General features: G+C 39.0%; 1 protein-coding gene across 1 annotated transcript; it reads right to left on the minus strand.

Moving 5' to 3' along the window:
- Positions 1–602: 602 nt before the first annotated feature.
- Positions 603–18,412, minus strand: rnf11b (ring finger protein 11b). Its single transcript, XM_074669230.1, has 3 exons — positions 17,866–18,412; positions 4,326–4,495; positions 603–2,734 (listed from the first exon to the last, which is right to left on the minus strand). The coding sequence occupies exons 1-3, from the start codon at positions 17,986–17,988 to the stop codon at positions 2,563–2,565; spliced, it is 465 nt and encodes a 154-aa protein (XP_074525331.1). The 5' UTR covers positions 17,989–18,412; the 3' UTR covers positions 603–2,562.
- Positions 18,413–20,359: the final 1,947 nt, after the last annotated feature.

The raw sequence follows: 20,359 nt of genomic DNA on the forward strand, positions 1-20,359 counted from the left end.
ACACCAGCTTGATACTATATTACACTGTTAATATACGTATTTCATGCAGGGCAGAACCAGGACTTGTTTCAGGGCTCCCTGAAACACGTCTCTGTGAAAATGTCTGGACATTTTTCATTTTAAGCATGTACTTTAGGAAAGGATAGTGAATGGCATGCTGATGAAACAATTCGGTGTGTTCCAGGCTCAAGAAGTAGGTACTGGAATAAGGGATGTACCAACACAAAACAGGCTCTTCCAGACATGCCTCGGCATAATCTATGGAGTTAATTAGTTTGTGACATGAAACCAGGGTTACAAAAACTCCCTGTTTTCTTGTGGAGGGAGTTAGCTTGCTGCTGTATCCTAACCCCCCCTCTCAAACAAAGGGTTTTTCAACAAGAAATAGGTATGAGCTCATGTAAGTCACTCTACGTGTCACAAAATTTCCGTTGAACCGTCAGTGCCAAATAAGGCGATCTTTGTCAGTCCAGCTCTGCCACAGACAGCTGCAGGTTGAAATTGAAAGTGAAGCAAACTGGTCTTTGCAGTCCTGAAACAAAAAGGAAAGGGAAGTCCTGGAGGCAGTCATGGGATGTAAAAGAAGCTCAAACACCACAAAACACTTACAATTTTATTTATTAGTTCAGTGACAATGTTGCAGACATTTTTCTATACACACCTTTTGTATTATACTTGACGTGACATGTACAATGACAGCTCAGCAGCTGCACTGGAAGTCATAACAGTTTGTGTACTGTCCCCTCACTTTTCCTTGCAGGTAACTAATTTCTCTGATTTTAGCAGCTGATTCAAACCCTCATCATGTGTAACCTAAGGCCATGGAGCTCCACCTTCCGATGGAGGACAATGTACAACAGTAAGAGTTACGTAGATAAAGTACTGTGCAAAGACTAAGGTGCTGACTGCCATCTCCACCACCTGACCTTTAGGGAACATACACACAAAGGCTATACAGCCAGGTACAAACACACACCCAGGTAAAAACACACACAAACAGATAACAAAAGGCATGTTTGCAAACGGCACTGTTCACATCATGCCTGCTTAGAAGGAGATCACGTGGTTCATCATTTCCTGCATAATTTCAGATTTTGCTGACTCACTCACAGGCCAAAGTTAGCAGGAAGAAGAAAAATAGAAACGAATAATAGTTTTCTTTTGTGCTTTAGTACTAAACTGGGGGACTTGAATAGTCAACTTTTTACCATGTTATGAGGAAAGAAGAAAGAACTTTATGACCTCTCTTCACTAGGACTTCAGTAAGCATGGTGTAAATAGTCATTTACCAGCACCCTCAGTCACATGAACTGACACCCTAACAATCTTTGCTTCTTATCACTTTCTGTGGTTGTTATGGCATCTGCTAGCTTTGCGTATGGTCGCATTTAAGTACTCATGTGATTATGATACCATTCTTTGGAAAACATAAGGGCTTTCAAATTTAAAATCAAGTCATTTTTGATTAATGTTAGAAAGCAGTAATAGTAAAATCATTGGAAAAAGAATGAGAAAATATGTAAAGCAAATCACAAACATCATTTTGATATAATTACTGAATGCACATGGTCAGTCTAAGTGCAAAGTGCATCTCTGATTTTTAGCAGGTTTTACATCTGATCTCGTCAAACTGTTGCACTGATTGTAGAAGTTTGAGATTTCAGTGCGACCTAGTCAACAGCCTGACAGCAGCACTACATTAGCTGTTTGTCCACTTGCTGTATTATCTTTTGCCGTGTGTGTGTGCTGTTGGTAAACACTGGTTCCACAGAGCCCTTGTGCTGACTGACAAAACAAACACTGAACAGGTTTTCACGAAGCCACAGAAAAATCGATGAATCCATCTATCAATCTTATTTATCAGAGAAAACATCTACACAACTCAAGGCCCAGGTGCAGAGAACAGGCGACATCTGCAGTCTGTAGTCCGTCTTGGAGAGTCATTGAATTGCATATCTGCATGTGTAGCAGTTTTGCAGCAGATAGGACTCTGCAGTAGCAATCTAGAGGGGGTTTCCCTCTGTCTCAGAGACTGGTTTTATGGAGCTCAGGCATCAGCAGTCAAACAAAAGTTTGTGGCCTGATGATGATGGTCAGAGGTCCTCCTGCCTGTTTCCATCATTCACTTCAATAATAGAGAGGGAAAAAATGTGCAGCTGGGCACGCTTGTGTGTGTGCATATGTGTATAAAATCAGATTTTTTGAAAGGTTTCTTTCTTCATGATGATACATATGGGCCGTCCCCCTGTACTTCCTTAACTTTACAAGTCTCATTCACCTCGTGTGATTCAGGTCCTCCCTGTCAGTCTTTGTGACGAGCTTTGTTCATCCTTTCAATCCTGTCCAGCAGGCCAACTGAGGAATTTGTGAGGCACACAAACACAAACACATGGGCACACAGAGCATCCTAAATATTTCCAAATTCTTTCCATAGTCAATGCTTTATATAGCCACTTTACTAATCCGGCATACAGGTTAGAAAGATGGAAGTTGTGTGTATGTCTGTGTGCATGTTGTATGTGTGTGTGTTTTCAGTCTAGCGTGAGTGAGAATGTGTATTTGTCAGTTGGTCTCGTAGGAGGAGAGCAGCGCAGCGTCCACCGGCTCCATGCAGGAGGGGCAGGTGAAGGATCTCATCAGCCAGTCATCTATACAGTCCATGTGGTAGATGTGCATGCAAGGCAGGAACCGGATGGGGTCTCCATATACAAAGTCCATCATGCAGATGACACACCTGTGTAAATACAGAGAGTCATTACTGTTCATGAAACTTGAAATGGACAATCAAAAAACAGAGAATATAATGAAACCTAAACAATAAAAACTAGAAAAGCACTCAGAGAGCACAGATCTCCGCCAAGCATATTGTGATTGTCATGCAACACTTTAGTCCTACTTTAATGTTCTAGAGGGAATATTTGTTTATCAACAACGCTGAATGGGTGAGCAACTTGGGTGCAGAAGCACTGAGGAGAATAATGGTTTTTCAACTGACGTGGAGGAATTCACCAACAAAAAACACACTTTTAAAGTAAATATCATCACTTATACGGATGGTACACATCTCCCAGGTTTGTGAAATAGCAGTGAGTGGACAGAAGAGATCAGCGAGTGGACAGATATTAGGTGGACAGACGTTACTAGTGGAGAAATCCGGTGTTTACCCTGAAATAATTTTGATTTTCAGACTGTGACAGACCAGGATGTAAATGTGTGTTAATAAATCAGAAACACCCCCAGACCAAAAAAAGCACACAGACTGCTGAGTCTGAGACCTGGTTCATAAGAAAAGAACCAGAAAACTACGTCCAGAGAACAGCACTAAATCAGATAAAGATGACACATTTAATTATTCACATGCAGACGTCTTTGGTGTTCCAATGTAAAGTGTGACCCTGTAAACTGGTGACTCTTGGCCCTTAATCACTGATACTATCTGCTGAGAGTCACCAGTTAGCATGGTCGCTATTAACGCCAAAACACCGGTTGCTCTGTGACAGTCAAAACTTGATAGACGTTGTCTCTGTTTTTAATATCTTTTCTAAAAAGCTGTCCACAGAACAACCGTACATTTTAGAGCTGCTAACAGGTTAGAAAAGAAAGGTAACTGGTCTGAACACTGTTTTTGCTGTCAAGATGCCTGCGCATCTTTATGAAAATGTAGACTGATAATCCCTCTACACTCCCTTTCAGGAGACTGTCTGCTACAATTTGGTGTTAGTTGCAGGTTTGTACAATAATTTGTTTCCTGACAGTGCTGAAAATTATAATGACCCAGAACATATTTCATATTCTGGATGTTAGTATCAAAAATATTGACAGGATCTGGATCGTACTTTTACATCTGTAAAAAATTATGGTGACCTTGTCTTGTATTGTTTTGCAAAGCAATCCAACCATTTATTGTGGAGTTATATACACATATGGGGAAAACGGCCCTATCTCACAATGATAAAGAACCCTTTAAAAAAGTCCTTTGAACACATGCTCTATTATTTGTTGACTTTGATACCGAAAATGTTGAGAACTTACAGTGAAACTGACAATAATTTAGTTTTGTCAGTTTTTCTTGAAGACAATAAACAAAAAATATCATTTGTATTTATTTGTCTGTGGAATGCAGACACATCTTTTTAAACACAAAAAAAGACTTTTCACAAATATTTCTTGATAATATTTGAGGTTGTGCAAAATTTTAAGAGTGTGTGAAAACTTTTTTTCCACCACAATTTAATTTGAAGCACTTGGTATTAAAAAGTATTGCAGTATCAGAACCAAAAGTATCATTATCTGCTCTTCAGAATTCAATCTGACTCTCTACTCACTCTCTGATCTTCTTCTCCGAGCCATCCCGACCGGCGTCATACACGCCTTTGGGGAGGTGCTGGATAAGTCCAATCCGCTGTGCGATGCGGACCTGCTCCTCCTCAGTCAGCTGGGTTGCCAACCGGGCTTGGCTGGGTGTAGGGTGGTAGACAGGTACATGAACCTGCTCCTAAAGAAAGAGACAGAAAAGAGCCCATAAAATTCAGAACTAATCCTTGTCTGATGGAACCAGGTCTAATACTTTGTGAAACAAAATTTGTGGAAAGCTGGTGCCAAGTGGGAAGACTTGTTGACAAAATACTAGAATCACTTCCTGATTGTTTATCACAACAAGCAACACCTCACTGGTAAACACACAAGTAATTTCCCACTGCTGTCACTTTCGAGCCTCAGAACTGTCTTGGTCAAGTAATGCTTTTGTTCTCTGGTGATTTTGTTTTACACTGGTAGGAGTCAAAGAGAAAATACTCTAGTTTACTGCCTAAAAAAATATTGGTGTTTGTTTTTCTCTCAAGGCGAAGGACCTTGTTCTTGTTTTTTGCACTTTCGATGGAAGTCAAGCCGGGGCCGGCAGATTAACCACAAGCTTATGATCTTTCATTTTACACCACAAATGACTACACTACACAAAAACAGGTTTGATCTAATTCAGTGGAAAGTCAGAATGTCACTGGCAGACAGTACAGTTAAACATAGACATCCAGTTTCACTTTGGTTCCCCACACAATGAAAGTATTTAGTTGACTAACAGTTTTGCAGTCATACACACAGAAGTCTTTTCAAAAAGAAGGCTTGCAGAACAGAAACACTTGAGCTGTTTTCAATCACTGATGGAATCAGTGATTTATTTTAGGCCAACAGTGTTTCCGGTCACGCTGTGGGGTATAGCAGCAGGCAGTAGGTGGTGGTATTTTCCTGGAACTGCTGAACAGCTGCTGCAGCACACAGCAGCTACATGACACTTCACCTTAATGACTTTCCAAACAGGTACATAACATTACAGCTTAACTGGTATCTTAACATTGGTGTTGTACAGACCTGGTTTTAAATCATGATTGTATTTTACTAATTCACATTGATTTGAACTGCATAACAGTTTTTTTTATAATGTTATTAGAGATTTAATCAAGCGAAGACTTTAAAAAGAAGATCTTGATTAACTACTTAGTTAAACTAATCAAACATCAAGCCTTTTTGTGTCTATTAGTAATGAAACAAATAATTTATGCAGAGAACAACATGCTAAGATGTTTTAAGTGCACAGAACGTACACATCAAAGCAAAGTGAGGTTCACATTATATCTTTTGGGTTCTCTCAAATCAGTAGTAGTTGAGGGCGTAATAAAAATATCCTGATCTGCTCTTATCTTTGATCCCTCTTACTTATAATATGAACACTTAACCTACCATAAAACAACAACTCATATACCTTGTGTACAGCTACAGCCTGTCTGTTTCTTCTTCGCACATTCATCTTCCATTTCTCTATTGCAAATTGCACATTTTTTCTGATATCAATTCAGTGCACTACTTTTTAACTCTAATTGTGTATATATTTTTATTCTGCTCTGTAAAAAGTTCTTTATTTAATAATTTAATATTGTAATTATTATTATTTTTCCTACTACATAAGCTCTATTTTTTCTACTTCTTTTTAATATTTAGTGTCTCTCTTCGTGTCTTTCTATTCACAACAATTGTACTGAGAGAGTGCAGTTTAAACCAGAGTCAAATTCCTTGTATTCTTGAAAATACTTGGCGAAAAGGTGGTTCTGATTCTGATACTCCTTAATTTTTATTCTGCACCTCCATGTCATAGAGTGACTAGATCCCAACACACAGCTCTCTATTAAGTCAACAACTGACATGTCTTCCTTCCGTCTTCTCCTCCCTTCATATTCATACACATTTACCACAGCTTCTTGAGGTGTTGGTACTCCCCACAGTTCCAATCTCTCCCTGAGCCATGTACAGTACGCTGACTCCCTCCACCTCCTCCTATAGCGTAACAAACCGTAGCGTCATGAAACTGAGGATCAACCAGTCAGGTCAGGGATTACGTTAAGGTAAATCTTCTGCTAAATATGAGGTAAAGCAACAACTAGTGTGCTAAACTCAAGTCACCCTCCTATCTGGGATGTGATTCACAGTGACAATTTAAGTATTTAAATATGTCAACTCATCTGACATGATAGTGAGTAAAAATGTACTTTTGTTTTTCCTCTACAAAACTGAAACTACAGTCAAAGTAAGAAGCTTTAATATCTAAAGCTCTGTGCTGCGCATCCACTTCTGACATCTGCTTAAAAAACACACAACAAGCTTCAACTTTACCACGTAAATGTGGGCTTCAAGCCAAATCAAGTATAGGGTCCATGTTGTAAAATGATCACAGTTTAGTAAGTAAAACACCAATACCTCTTGGACAGGTTTGAGAACAGATTTAAAAAAAAATCAGTAAACACGGACTTTTAGACGTGATGAAAACACCAATTTCACCATAAGTCCACATAAAAAAGCCCAAGTAAGAGTCCTTAAAGTTTCAAACTATAGTGGTTGGTGCAAGCAATTTACAAAGTCACATCGCAAATGAAGAGCAATCTGCTTCCTTAACCGTACAAAGCACAGATGCAGTATAAACTTCTGACAAACATTAGGTTCATTTGTTTGTAGATTATTTCTTCACTACAACTTTATACTGTTTGAAATCCTGTTTATTTCTTTTCGAATGCTTCCACATTTATAATGAGCACATATTTGTGGAATGGTTGTATGTACAATAGTAGCGCGAAAATAAGATTCCTGTAAAAATACTTTTGTTGGTTAGAATGAAACGGTCAACTAGTTAAGATAAAGTGAATAACAACACAACTTGAGTTACAAACTGGCTAGTTCCAACATATGGTGGGACTTTACATCCTAACTTAAGACAAAAATTATGCAGAGCTGGTAAAATAGGTCACTGATCTCCTGGATAGAAATGTAATTCTAAGTACGGTCCCTTAGAGCAGGACAGCATCTGTGTTCTCAGAGTGTGCAGTAGTTGTAGTCTAGTTTGGAGTTCAGTGTTATCGTCATCTATTTCCCCTACATGAATGGCAGCTCAGCTGGCTGTGACAACTGTTCACCATGGGAACCAGGGCAAGAAAAATAAGATAAGGGAAGGGGGAGGGGGGTATAGGGAGACCACAGGTTCCTCCTGTAAGCATCTGATGTAGGATACTACGTGACACAAAGCAGCTGCTACGGTGCCCCTTCTGCAAACAGGAAAAGAACACAACAAAGTGTGAGACAAGATGCATAGTTAATGTGAAAGAAGAGAGAGCTAGATCTTTTCTCCCCATAACTTCTTCAAAAACAAAATACAAAGAAAAAATGGAGACTACACCCTACACCTAAAAAAGCACACAATAATGGACAGCTTTTCAAACTGTCATGTGTTTTGTGAGGCTAAAAAAGGAATGAAAATGCAACTGAAATCTAGACATGAAACTACCGATACATCTGAAAAGAAACACCACAGGCTGTGTGATCTGTGTGAACAAAGAAAGAGCTAACAGCTACTACCCTCTTGCCTGTGTTTGTGTTTGGGAATATTACTGTTTTACTTCCCCAAAAAGCTGTGATGTAACTGTTAGGAAATTTGTCCTAAGCTTGCAGACTGCTAAAGAATGAAAACTATTTTAAACCCATGCGCCTGGCTGTGTCGACATGATGCCCACATACCAGAGCTATTGTGCACGGCAGAGCAAAGGCTGCAGACAGGCAGCATGATGACACAGCAACATTCCTGGTTTGAACACCTGCTGTGAGAACAGCTTTGTGACACACATTACAACGAAAACGATTTAAAAAGGCAACATTTTTTTTATTGCTGTCCATTGTGTCTGCAAATCTTACTCAGTTCAATCATATCCTGTACAGGAAATATCTACTTGCAAGGAAATTAAGCTGTGTGGACATGAACTTGAAAAAGAAGGAAGAATGAGATATTGGTAGGCTCTGAAATGTCAACCCTGACACCTGCACACAATATGGGCAAGTGCACACTCAGCTGAACTCACAGGCCTTTCCTTATAACAGACAACAATGGAGAGGGTTGGACGTAAGCGTTACAGGATGTGTTTGTTCATGCGATAACAGGACAGGCTGACGGTGTGGCGGACTAACAGCACAACTTACGTTTGTATCACATTACTTCATCAGCTTGTAAAGCAGGAAGTTAGGGCGCTGATGGAGGCTAAGAGTATTAACCCCAGTGTTTACACCTAACACATGATGAAGCTTATTCAAAGCTTTTACTGAAGCCACACAGAAACTGTAGATGAATGACAAAGGCAAAGGTGAGTGGGAGCCACAGTTAAATTAACAGTAATAAATTCTGAATAATATAAATTTTAATAACTATTTGAAGATTAAAATGCTAGTCACTTTAGCCAGTGATAACAGGGATCATTCTGCCACATTTAAGCTAATTATAACACTAATGTGATGACCAAAAGCACCCTTACACCTCTTGTCATGACACCCACCAATGCCAACTGTCTCTGAAAGAGTTGCAGAGGTTTCAAAACCTTCTTCAGTCTTGACTTTTGTCAGGAATGAGTGTGTGTTTTTTCACTCAAAGCCCAGAAACATAATAATCTGTCAATACCAGCTCTCCCTTCCCCTAACCAATAACCGACTGGGGACAAACCACTGTCAATCTGGCATCAGTGCCTCTCTGATAAACTGTACCACGAGGCTCTTAAATACTGCTAAGGTGGCATGTTTAGGCTCCTGCTACACCTGCAGTGTGTGACCTCAGGAGGAGTAAGGCAAAGTTGTTCCACCCCTGGTCCACCCTTGGAAGTAGCAGCAAAGGTGGAAAGATGTGAATGAACATGTCGTGCCTGGCATGTGGCATGTGGCACGTGGCATGTGGCATGTGGCATGTTATTTTCCATTTTCTGCTACACACATTTGGAATCTCTCTTCAGCTACCTAATATTTCAAATCAGAAAAAAAACACTTTTTTTTGGTAAAAGTGATTTATTCTAATTTTGGAGCACATGTACCCAACCCTCACTCTGACCATCCCACTAAGTTACAGAAGTTGATGAAACAGCACTTATCCCTTTCATCAATTTTGTCGAAAAGAAAAAAAATCCTAGTTAAAAGAAATGTTCCATGTAGTGTTTTTTTTGTGGTGTGAACTTATTAAAGTGTAACATCCAAAGGAGGGGAGCTGGTTTAGCTTAACGGATAAATCACAAGCCCCAAATACAGAAGAGTTTAAACCAGGGGTGGCCAATCTGTGGCTCGCGAGCCACATGTGGTTCTTTGCCTTTTGGTGTGTGGCTCTTTGATCCATTCATAAAAAATATATATATAGTTATGAGTAGAGGTGTGCTAATTAATCTAAACTATATATATATATATATATATATATATATATATATATATATATATATATATATATATATATATATATATATATATATATATATATATATATATATATATATATATATATAAATATATATATATATATATATATAAATATATATATATATAAATATATATATAAAAGGTAAAATATATATATAAAAGGTAAAATATATATATATATATATATATGGATGCCAAAGTTGGGATCAGTGGGATTGATACTTAAGTTTCAGTTTCTCTTCTCTAGTATGAATTTAAACACACAAACAATGAATCTCGCTTTGAAAATTGGAAATGTTTCGATTTTCATTTTATGTCATTTTGTTTATGTGTGAGAGGAAGTGTGTTTGTAAGACCACGTGTGTAACGTGGCTCTCTGTAGTACCACAGTCATTTTTGTGGCTCTTGATTCTATGACTGCTTGGCCACCCCTGATTTAAACCTTTGCAGCATGTCATGTCGACCTCTTCCCCATTTTTTCAATGATGATTACATTTGGATTATGTAATGCAGATTCAATGGCTGAAGTTTTGAATTGAAGCTGGAGAGGTTGCACAACAGTGAGGCCGGAGCCTCCTTTTTGTGCCGTTCCTCAGCTCTCCTCTGGGTTTGACGGCTAAATATAAAACACATCCAAAGCAAACTTTTCCTACCCTTTTCTTTTGAGCTCAGCTAAACCGAACTGCTGACTGCAATGCAAGCCCTCTCATCTTGACAGCAATGCAGCTGGATGAAACACACTGACAGGCTCGTCAGTTCTGTGTGTGTGTGTGTGTGGGGTGTCTGCTACATTCAGTGGTGGGCCCCTACTGCTCTACAAAGGCATCTGAAAGGAGATGTAGCTTTGTCTTTGACATGAGTCACTTCTTTGACATGTTTTAGATCTTTTTTTTTTTTTTTTTTACCTTTTAGGCCTCATGTGAAAACGGTTGAAAATGTATCAAGAAAGATGGGCAATGGAAACACACTATATAAAGCGAGCTGACAGCAGCATTATGGCCTTTGTGCCAAAACTGAATGTGATCAATAAAAACTCCTGTCACTGCTCCCATTTATGAGGCTCAGGATGGGAGACAGGGACACAACAATCCATGTCAGGGGTCTGAAAGAGCACACACACACACACACACACACACACACACACACACACACACGCACACACACACACTTTCTCTCTCTCAAATGCAAACACACAGGGGTGCCTTATCTCTCGCAGGCCTGTCCCACAGCGATGAGTCAGCACTGTCTCACCAGCTGCTTTCCGAATCACCACACTCGGCACAAACCTGTTTTATAGGACACACACGGCAAACACAAGCACACGTGCACAACTACAGCGTTTACAAAATTAGAAGCACAGACAGCTTCCAAGCTGGCCAAAGTGAATCAAACTAAATATGACTAGACCTCGATCTGGCATTTTCACTCATGGTGATGTCATTCTGACCTTACATTATTAGCTTCTGCAAGCCTGAGCAATGACTTCATCCACTGACACACCACCCTGCCCAACCTCCATCCATCTTAAGTCAGTGTGGTCAGTTTGTATCTGGACTGTTTTAACACAGAGCTAATTGAAACCAAAACAGAATCAGTATTGAAGATCACATTTTTTTCTGACCCCCCCAAAAATATTACATTTTCATTTTTTGGTTTTGTTTCTGGTTATAACTGGCAATAGATTTTATATAATAGCTGTTAATTCTCACCTGTAGTTACCTAGAGTTCTATATTACAATTTCTGGCTAATTATTGGGCTGGAAACCGTACTGTGACTAAGCTTATTAACAGTATGCGAGTAAGTGCATTCCAGTGCCTATCCATGACACCGACCCAAATAAATGGACACTGCAAAATTAAAATCTACATTAAATCAATGCATACAAAATTAAAGCTCCAGTAAGTTTTTTTTATCCCATTATGAAACAAATTGAAATGAACACTGAAGCTTCTTCATGACCTCCAAATGTAAACAAGACTAAAAAAAGCAACAAAATTGGAAATTCCTAAATGCAGAATTAATAAAAATGATAGTTCTTATAGTTCCTGGCTCCAGAAGCCGAGCAAGTTCCTTAAAGACTAGAGATGGACAGATATGGATTTTTTGGGGCCGATACTGATTATTATAGGCAGGGAGGCTGATAACCGATATTTGAAGCTGATATTCATTTGCTGTCAAAGTGAAAATATTGGCTTAAAATTTTTTTGAACAATACAAACTCCAACACTTAACTGCATTCAAATGCCTTCAAGCACATGTTTATTGAGCAGCTCCATGGCTAATCAGTATGTTTTGTAAAGCTAAATGAAAATTTAAAACAAAAAATAGCTAAAGTTGTCTACAGTAAATAAAGTTTTCCAAAATTCTATGTAACTGCAATAAAAACTGGACAAAATTTATTTTGTTCAACCTTTTACAGGCATGTAGTTGAATTAATTTGGTTTTACATGACTGATTTTTGACCATCTAGGGCTTCCGTAGTGTAGACAGAGAAATTCTGTGTAGAGAAGCATCAGAGCCAAAACTACACAGTTTTCAATAGGTTTCATATTGGCCGTCAGATTAAAAAAAGGCCAAAGCCGATATGCCCCAAAATGTCAAATATCGGCCCCGATAATCAGTCTATCCCTATTAAATACCCATATAATAATACCTACCTTTGGAGCAGAAATCAACAAGTAGGTAGTCTGGACCAAAAAATGGTGTGGTTTGAATCTGTTCCTATTTTTTTTTCATACTTCAGAGGTACGTTTTTTGTAACACATAAATATCAAGGTATTACAGTAGCAAGTACTGTATGATAGTAAACAAATGGAGGTGTTGCAGACATGACTGACAGGCAGGCACAGTCAGGGTTGTGATTGGCATCGGCAAATTCAGGGGTCTGAAGAAAAGTCAGACTTCAAAATATTTTACTCAAAGTTTTGTATGGGCTAAGATTTTTGCCCCAGAAACTGAATTTAAACTATAATAAATCTGAAAAGCACAATCTGAAATTGCATTCAATGGTTTGAAACAGAATTTATTTGCTTTAAAACTGTATCCATCCTACTTGAAAATTCGACTCTAATTTCCTTGAATTCAAAAATAAAGAAATACATTTTAGGTCTCCCAACTCAAGTCCATTTTACAATTCAGTTTCAGCATGGCATAACCTTTACTTCGTCTCTGTCTGTGGGATCCAGAGGTGGAGTTATTCTGTACAGATTTACAGAAATCCTCCTCACATTCGAAGAAACTCCTGTATGATCTGTGGACTCCTCACTTGAGCAAAGCCAGCTGAGACACTGCAATTTCCAAGATGTCTAAAGACCAGGTTTGCTTGAAACTCAAGTTTCGTGAATGTGAAGAGGATTTCTGTGAATCTGTGCTTGATTTCCTGTCCTCTGACGAAATGGTTATGCCACATTGAACTAAAAACAAACGGTAAAACTGTAACCAAATTGTGCAACCTGGTACTGATAGTATAGTAGTGTAGCATCGTGTTCAATTTCTCAGTAATTTACACACAAATTCAAAGCAAATAAATTCTGTTTCAGCTCATGCTTTACATATTCACTATAATAATTTAAATTCAGTTTCTAGCAGAACAAATTTCAGTTCATAGAGTTTTGACTAGAAAGTCAGAGGATACATATCTTTCTCCTGGACTCATTAGCTCTGATCCTTAGAACACTAGCAAGAGGCTAACATTGTATGCTATTAATAAGCTGATGCCCAGAAATCCTAATACACACAAACAGCTACCATGGCTTACTGGTGTCTATTAAAAAAGGCAGTCTAAGTTTATCCCAAACATCTGCATGGATACTAACAAAAGTCCCACACTTTATCCAGAATGACCTAAGTTTCTCATTTTTTCGCTTGACACAAAGCGTAAACTTGCTTTTAAAAAGTGATGTTATTTAGTTGGTATTCATATATGACCAGTATAATCTTTATCTCTCCACTTTGTTCTATGTTGACCAAAAGTTAGGTTGAGTCGGAATTTCATTCATAGCAGCGGCCATCGTTGGGCTTCATCAGAGCTTTTCTTCAGGAACCAATGGGTGGCATCACTGAGACAATGTCAGGTTAGCTAGGTGTCAAAAAAGAGAATTGAGAGTATTATGAAACAGAAATCCATTTATACTTTTTTCAAAGTAAAACTCTACTATGAGTAGGGATGGGTACCGAATTAAGTACTTTTATGGGTACTGACTGAATTCTGTGTGGGGTACCGAGTACCGATTCATGTAAAACCTAAAGGTACTGTGTTTAGGTACCTGAACTAGACATGCACTGATCGATTGGTCGGCAGATTGATCAGTGCCAATTTCCTTGATTTTGGATGATCGGTGATCGGCCTGAAAATTGTGATCGGTGCACCCCTAACCTGAAAGCATTCTTGAGACTGTGAGGGAGTGGACGACTTAGCAATTTTACATGCTGGACATGAACACCCCATTGCAAGGTTATATGCTGAATGATAAATATGTTAAATTGAAAAACTTTGAGATTTTATTATTAAACAAATTAATATTCATTACCACAAAAAAAGTACCAAAAATTGGTGATATCAATTGCCAGGTACCGGGCATTGGTATCGTATCATTTCAAATGTGAAAGGCACTCATCCCTAACTATGAGCAGCAGTAATAATATTCTTGAGTTATGGAGTATGTGTTAATAGGAGACATCATTTTTTGCCCCCATTTTGCCTTGTGCAGGTTTCAGTCAGCTCAAGGTCTCATTTCTACCAGGAAATTCATCAAAAACACCAAAACGCAGCCTGTGGAGGTGATGTGGGAAGGACTTCAGCCATCTGTGATTCACTGCTGACTTTGGATTCTTGGGAAATGCTGTCTGATTAATTTCAACATGACAAACTCCAACAGCCGCAGAGATGTATCACCCTGAGGGTGGGCGTCTGAAGAGTGGCATACAGTTCGACTGTTCGTGTCTTTTGATGGAGATGTCTAGGCTGGCTTGGACATCATCTCTTTCTCTTTAGTCACAACTTAAGATGTTTACACAGTGTCATTCATCGCTTAACAATGCACTGTCTCCAACAAGTTATGTTTGAACTTGTGGTTAGAGTTCCAAGTTAACCTCTTGTTTATAAAGCTTACAGCTGGGAATAAATGAAGTGAAAATAGTCAGTCCTGGGGGATCTGGAAGGAATTTCAGCCCCCTGAACACCTGGAGAAAAAAATGTTGTTCATTGTTACACAACAGAGACCAGCCACCATCATGTCTCCAAAGTTATGAATTGCTATATTAACAGTAGAAATCATCCCCATACATCTATTCAACTGTGGATAATTTCACAAATATGTGTGTTTCTTTCTCTTCCTCTCATTCTGTTTTATAAAGTCTGGTTTAAAACCAGTCATTCTTTTTTTCTATGCTGTTTTTCTGTAACTTCAGCACAGCCAGAGTTAATCCAGTCTTTGTTTTGGATTTCATCGCTGAGATTTCCAGCATCATTTTGTGTCACCATGGCTAACAACGTCACCTTCCCTTGTGAAAACCCAGGCATTTGCATCCCAGCCCTTACTTAACTGCTTCACAGAAAATACCAAATTCAATTTCGAACCGAGTATAGTGGAGCCTTTAGTCTTTTTCCTAACACACACACAGCCCTTCCAAAGCGTGTTAAGCCGATCTGCAAGCACACAAAAAATGTGTGCTGTGTTCTCAGGCTGGGTTCAGATGGTGAAGGTGCTGATTACTGTGGTCACCAGGGAGAAAAAAGCTGGCAGGCCTCAAAGAGCCTTTTATAAGGAGCTTTTAACTAGTTAGTTAACCCTCTTGTTAAACTCTGTGAGTATAAACAAACTGCACAGAGACTAACTCAATCCCACAGAAAGCGTACGTCAGAGCTCTTCCAGAGAAAGCGATTATTGTGTTGTTTATTACACTATCACTCCTCTATGATATCAGAGCTGGCTGCTTTGGCCTAATTACACACTGCTGAATGCCAGACATGACACACTTGTAGCAAACAGGGCATGGATGAATAACAAGAAGTCCTAGCCCTGCTATCTTTGCTGATAATAGTTCCTGATGACATGCTGTTAGTGATACATGACAAAGATCATCATAAGGGAATCTGAAATAGTTTGGTGTCTCTGACGTTACCGGGGTGGTTCAGTGTTGCATAAACTGACCTTGCCCTCATTTGTGCTTCTTATGTATCAGAATGTATTCAGATTAAATTCTATCGCTTTGGGGCGTAATATTTTTCCACTTTGGGTACATTTTAAAGAGTCACCAGTTTATTTAAGAATATCATTAAAACAGAGATAAAAGTCTTCTCTAAATGAAAGCTTTTGAGCAAGCAGTTAATTTTTGGAGAAACTTCTGTGGCCTGAATGCGTGCTTATACAGGAGAGGCACTAAATAGGGCTAATCCCTCTCCGATGGCGAAACACAGGTTTTTGATTGCTTGGTCATGGCTATTCAATGTATAACACACAGATATTTTAAAGAACAAAAAAAATATAAAAACTATTTTCTGGCAATTTGAAAATCAGGCAAAAATCAGCAACTACACTTCTAAAAGACTTAGAATACAAAAAAGGACAGGCAAAAAAAAGAAAAACTAGCAGCCTTAGTGAGCATGTGTGGGTTAACATCTACCTATTCACTGTCCTTCACAACAGCAGGATCTAAATCTATCTGTTAGACCCATTCAAACATGTTATTGAATAATTTGACAGCCAAGCAGAGATGTGCTCAGAGGGGTGGCCAGGGGTGGATTTAGCCCACTTGAGATTTGATTGGCCACCAACTGTAGACAGTCTGGCTGTAGCTTTCTTTATACGGAAACAAATTTTTTTTGTTTGTGTCTTCAGTTGTGACTTTTGACCAACATCTTCTTCTTGAGCTCCGAGAGGACTAAGTGAGAAGATTTTAGACAATATAAAATTATAACTGCTGAAGAAGTACGTAAAGAGAGTAAATGTAAACGCTGTGCGTGCACACACATAGTACAAGGCCCCAGTTAGATCACACCTGTCAAAAAAGGCTTGATTCTTATGAAAGATTTTTCCTGAATATCTGTTATAAATTTAGCCAAGATGTATTGGTTATCAATTCTGGTTTATAACACCAAAGAAACAATATGACTATCTTACAGGAAAAATGATGCAGAGGTGAGATCCACAACAATCAAAAATGATTGTAACTTTTGGACATGTGGGGGTCAATGCTCAGAAGCTGCTGTAAACTTATCTATTTTTGTGTATATATAGCTGACACAGTGAGAGACAATACCCCCACATCTTTTATACTCTGCCTAGTGTAACCTATTGTAAAATAATGGTGTCCGTGCTGACCTATTTTCTCCTTTTCTTTCCTTTACTTTCCCATGATTTAAAAACACTTATCTTAAATCTACAGATAAGGCCCGGCTTAACCCAGTAACATGCAAACCCGGTGCCAGGCTCTTACATAACACATGCCAGGCAGCCGCTTCTTAACAAAGAAAAACAAGAGAAAGCAACCTGTGCCCAGTTAAAAGCTGAAGTATGGCTTTCTCTGGCTGTGTTTGATCAGCTAATGAAAAAAAAAAAACAGTAGGGAAACAGAGTTGCTGTCCTGAAGGGGGGTAAGTTCAAGAAGCAGCAGGACAGGTGGTGACTGCCACTTTCCCCCTACTTTAATGGAGGAGTGGGTTTTGTCTTCAAGGTATTGAATCATATTTTTAATCTTTATTCAATTATAATTAGTTTATTTCAGAATAAAGAAAACCGCGCTTTGGTATTTTGTGTTTTGAAGAAGACTACACAAGTGAGACCTTCAGACACAACAAAGCGGATTAGTATAAGGCAGGGGTCAGTGGGCTGGTTGCTGGCCTGGAATGGAGTTGAATCCAAACAGCTGGTCTAGCTTCACAGATTGTGTGACTAATATTCATTTCATTATTTCCTTGGTTTCTGCCAACTGCTGGAATGAGCTAAAACAAGGTAATTAAACCAGATGAGCCACACTTTGATTTTCATCTTTAAAATCAGATATAACTTAATTTTCATAAATTAATATGCTGACTGTAAAAAAAATAACGTGCTAGCTAGCTGGTGATATTTTGCTTTAAATGTTAGTCAACTGCTTGTCAAAGTTACCTGATAGGGGGGCGGTGGCTCTTGGTCGGGGTCCGTACCGTCTCCGTAGCTGGCCCGGTCCGACTGGGATTCGTGTAGCAAAGAAATATCATCCGAAGTGGGAGATTTCAGACAATTTCCCATCTCCTTCCTGGTCCCCTCGTTTTTTGAGCAGCTTTTCTAACCGTAACGTTTCACAGCAGTGTTTGAGTATCACCTTCACATAAAATGTGAGTGGATAAGAAAGTGTGGAGAAGGCGTTTTTCCATACACAGCTGATAGATCTCCTCTCCCAGACGACGGTAGGGCTGCCCAGCTCAACAACAACAAAACATCCCTCAGCTAGCAGTTAGCTACACAAAGAGCTAGTCTGCTAACACCAGCTAGCACTCACAGGGAGCCATCGACTCAACTGGCACTGAATGTTACCCACGAAGAAAAGCTCACTTGGCTTTATATCCACAGAGGCATTTCAGACAGAGATTTTGATCAGCCTCATTCATCGGGGAAATCCTACCGCTGTTTGTCTGACTAAGCCCTCGTAGACTGTGAGGGGCTTTCCACAAGGTGGTGATGTGGAGACGTGGGGCACCGCCCCTTCAGAGAGATGACCACTTAGCGAACAGGAACGTCCACCTACAGCCACCAAGTCTTTACGGACAGCCAATCAGACCTGGGTCACGTTACCCTTCGCTCAAAACGTAAACAGTGGGCTGAAATCGAGAGAATAGTCTTTGTTATTGAAATTTTCAGGTAGTTTTATGCCAGTAGTGATTAAACCATTTTACACATTCACCTACTAACTCTTAGTGCCCCTAACATTTCGATGGCTACACAGTTTGCCAATTTGCAACTGCACAACATGCACCATCCCAACACCCTTTGCCTTCCTGTATGCCATTGCTTTGCGTATTTACATAATAGGTGCACTCATACTCTTTGTACTGGATTAGATTACTACCAGGGAACAATCTGGGCATAAATATGCATGCGAGCTTTGCTTCCCTGTCCTGTGCATAATGCCCGTTTTCACTGCGCACACTACTTTATGGTTCAGTTCATGATGCAAAAATGACAACACATAATTTTTTTTAGTTACGTTTCATTATTTCATCTTAAATTACAATAGAAACATACATTATGTGCAGGAATGTCATTCTACTCAGTGGTAACCTTGCCCTGTAACTGATTGTAAACATTACAATGCCACTAAATTTGCTTTAAATTTATATCAGATAAAATAAAAAGAAAAATAGGCCAGATTACATATTAGAAAATATGGTATGATATTTATCTGTACTAAGCCAGAGATAAGCTGCTGTAAAAGCAGTTTTGAAAGTACATGCCCTCCACCATTAAAAAAAGAAAACTGAATTTGACTCCTAGTCGTAATGTGGAATCCCAAACCTCACTCTCATCATAAATAAATAAGAAGGGGTCCAATTGCAACACTTGAGACACTGTCTGTGTTTCTACTCTTTGGACTCTCTGTTGCTGGGACACAACCCTTCGAATAACCCTAACTACAACTTAATTACCGATGACCCCTTTCTATCATGTCAGTTGTTACAAGAATTTGTCCATATACAGAATATTATATGACAGGATCATAGTTATGAGAGTACAGTCTTTCTATAGGTGATACTAGTCAAGCATTGCTGATACAGGAGTCGAAGAGGATGTTCACAAAGCATAAGGAGTTGGTTGCCATTCAGAGCTTCTTCACTCACTAAAGATGCAACAGGCGGACAATCTTGCAGTCCTTTGCTGCTCTGCCTGAATGGCCTGTTTGTTCAGGCTCAAGTACTGCTGGAGTCTGTCCCACACACCAGTAAGGAGAAAAGGAGGGAGTCTGCCTTTCTAAAAGACACATTCATCTGTCCTCTTAAAACGGGACAATTTTGCAAAAGATGCCATTTACAGTATTTATAACTGTGGAGAATAAGTCCCACTGTAACTCTGTTCAGCCTTTTCTTGACTGTAGTGACTTTCCTTGGCTGGCTGAAGACACAGGTCTGTGCAAACATTTTTTTTCCATTTAAAAAAAACTGTGAATGACAGTGTAAATACATCCCATCAAATTTTGATCATTTCTTTCAAACTTGTGTCAACTTTTCAAAATATTTTCAGGAAAGGAGAATTCCAAAACTTAACCATTGCTCACCGCGAGAAACTCAATGAACCAAGGCTTTTATGAATTTCACAAACAGATGGATTTCTAAATAGATAACAGTGGGTTGAATCTGAACAAGGAAAGTAGTAACCATACCATGAACACCTGATGATGATATCAACACATAAATCATGTCTCATGCCTCATCCACTCAAGTCATTTAACCATTTATCTCTGATTTAAATTACATTTTAAGTTATAGGAAAACAACTTCGTTAAATGTTGGCCATGGGAAGCTGTCAGTAATTCTAATGGGCTCATTGGTACCATGACGCCATCAGATACAATCCTATTACTATGGACTAGGCTTATTGTTTTCCCGGGCAAATAGTTGAGGTAATC

This window comes from Halichoeres trimaculatus, unplaced genomic scaffold (assembly GCF_033239565.1).
Source record: "Halichoeres trimaculatus isolate MK-OKI-2021-1 unplaced genomic scaffold, fHalTri1.1 fHalTri1_scaffold_4, whole genome shotgun sequence".
Taxonomy (NCBI): domain Eukaryota; kingdom Metazoa; phylum Chordata; class Actinopteri; order Labriformes; family Labridae; genus Halichoeres; species Halichoeres trimaculatus.

Bases quoted from the DNA above. Each gene is read 5' to 3' on its own strand.
- rnf11b (XM_074669230.1), bottom strand. From the start codon at position 17,988: ATGGGAAATTGTCTGAAATCTCCCACTTCGGATGATATTTCTTTGCTA. The intron at 4,496-17,865 runs GTAACTTTGACA...CTCTTTCTTTAG, and splicing joins AGCCACCGCCCCCCTATCAG to GAGCAGGTTCATGTACCTGT. The intron at 2,735-4,325 runs GTGAGTAGAGAG...GTATTTACACAG, and splicing joins TCGGAGAAGAAGATCAGAGA to GTGTGTCATCTGCATGATGG.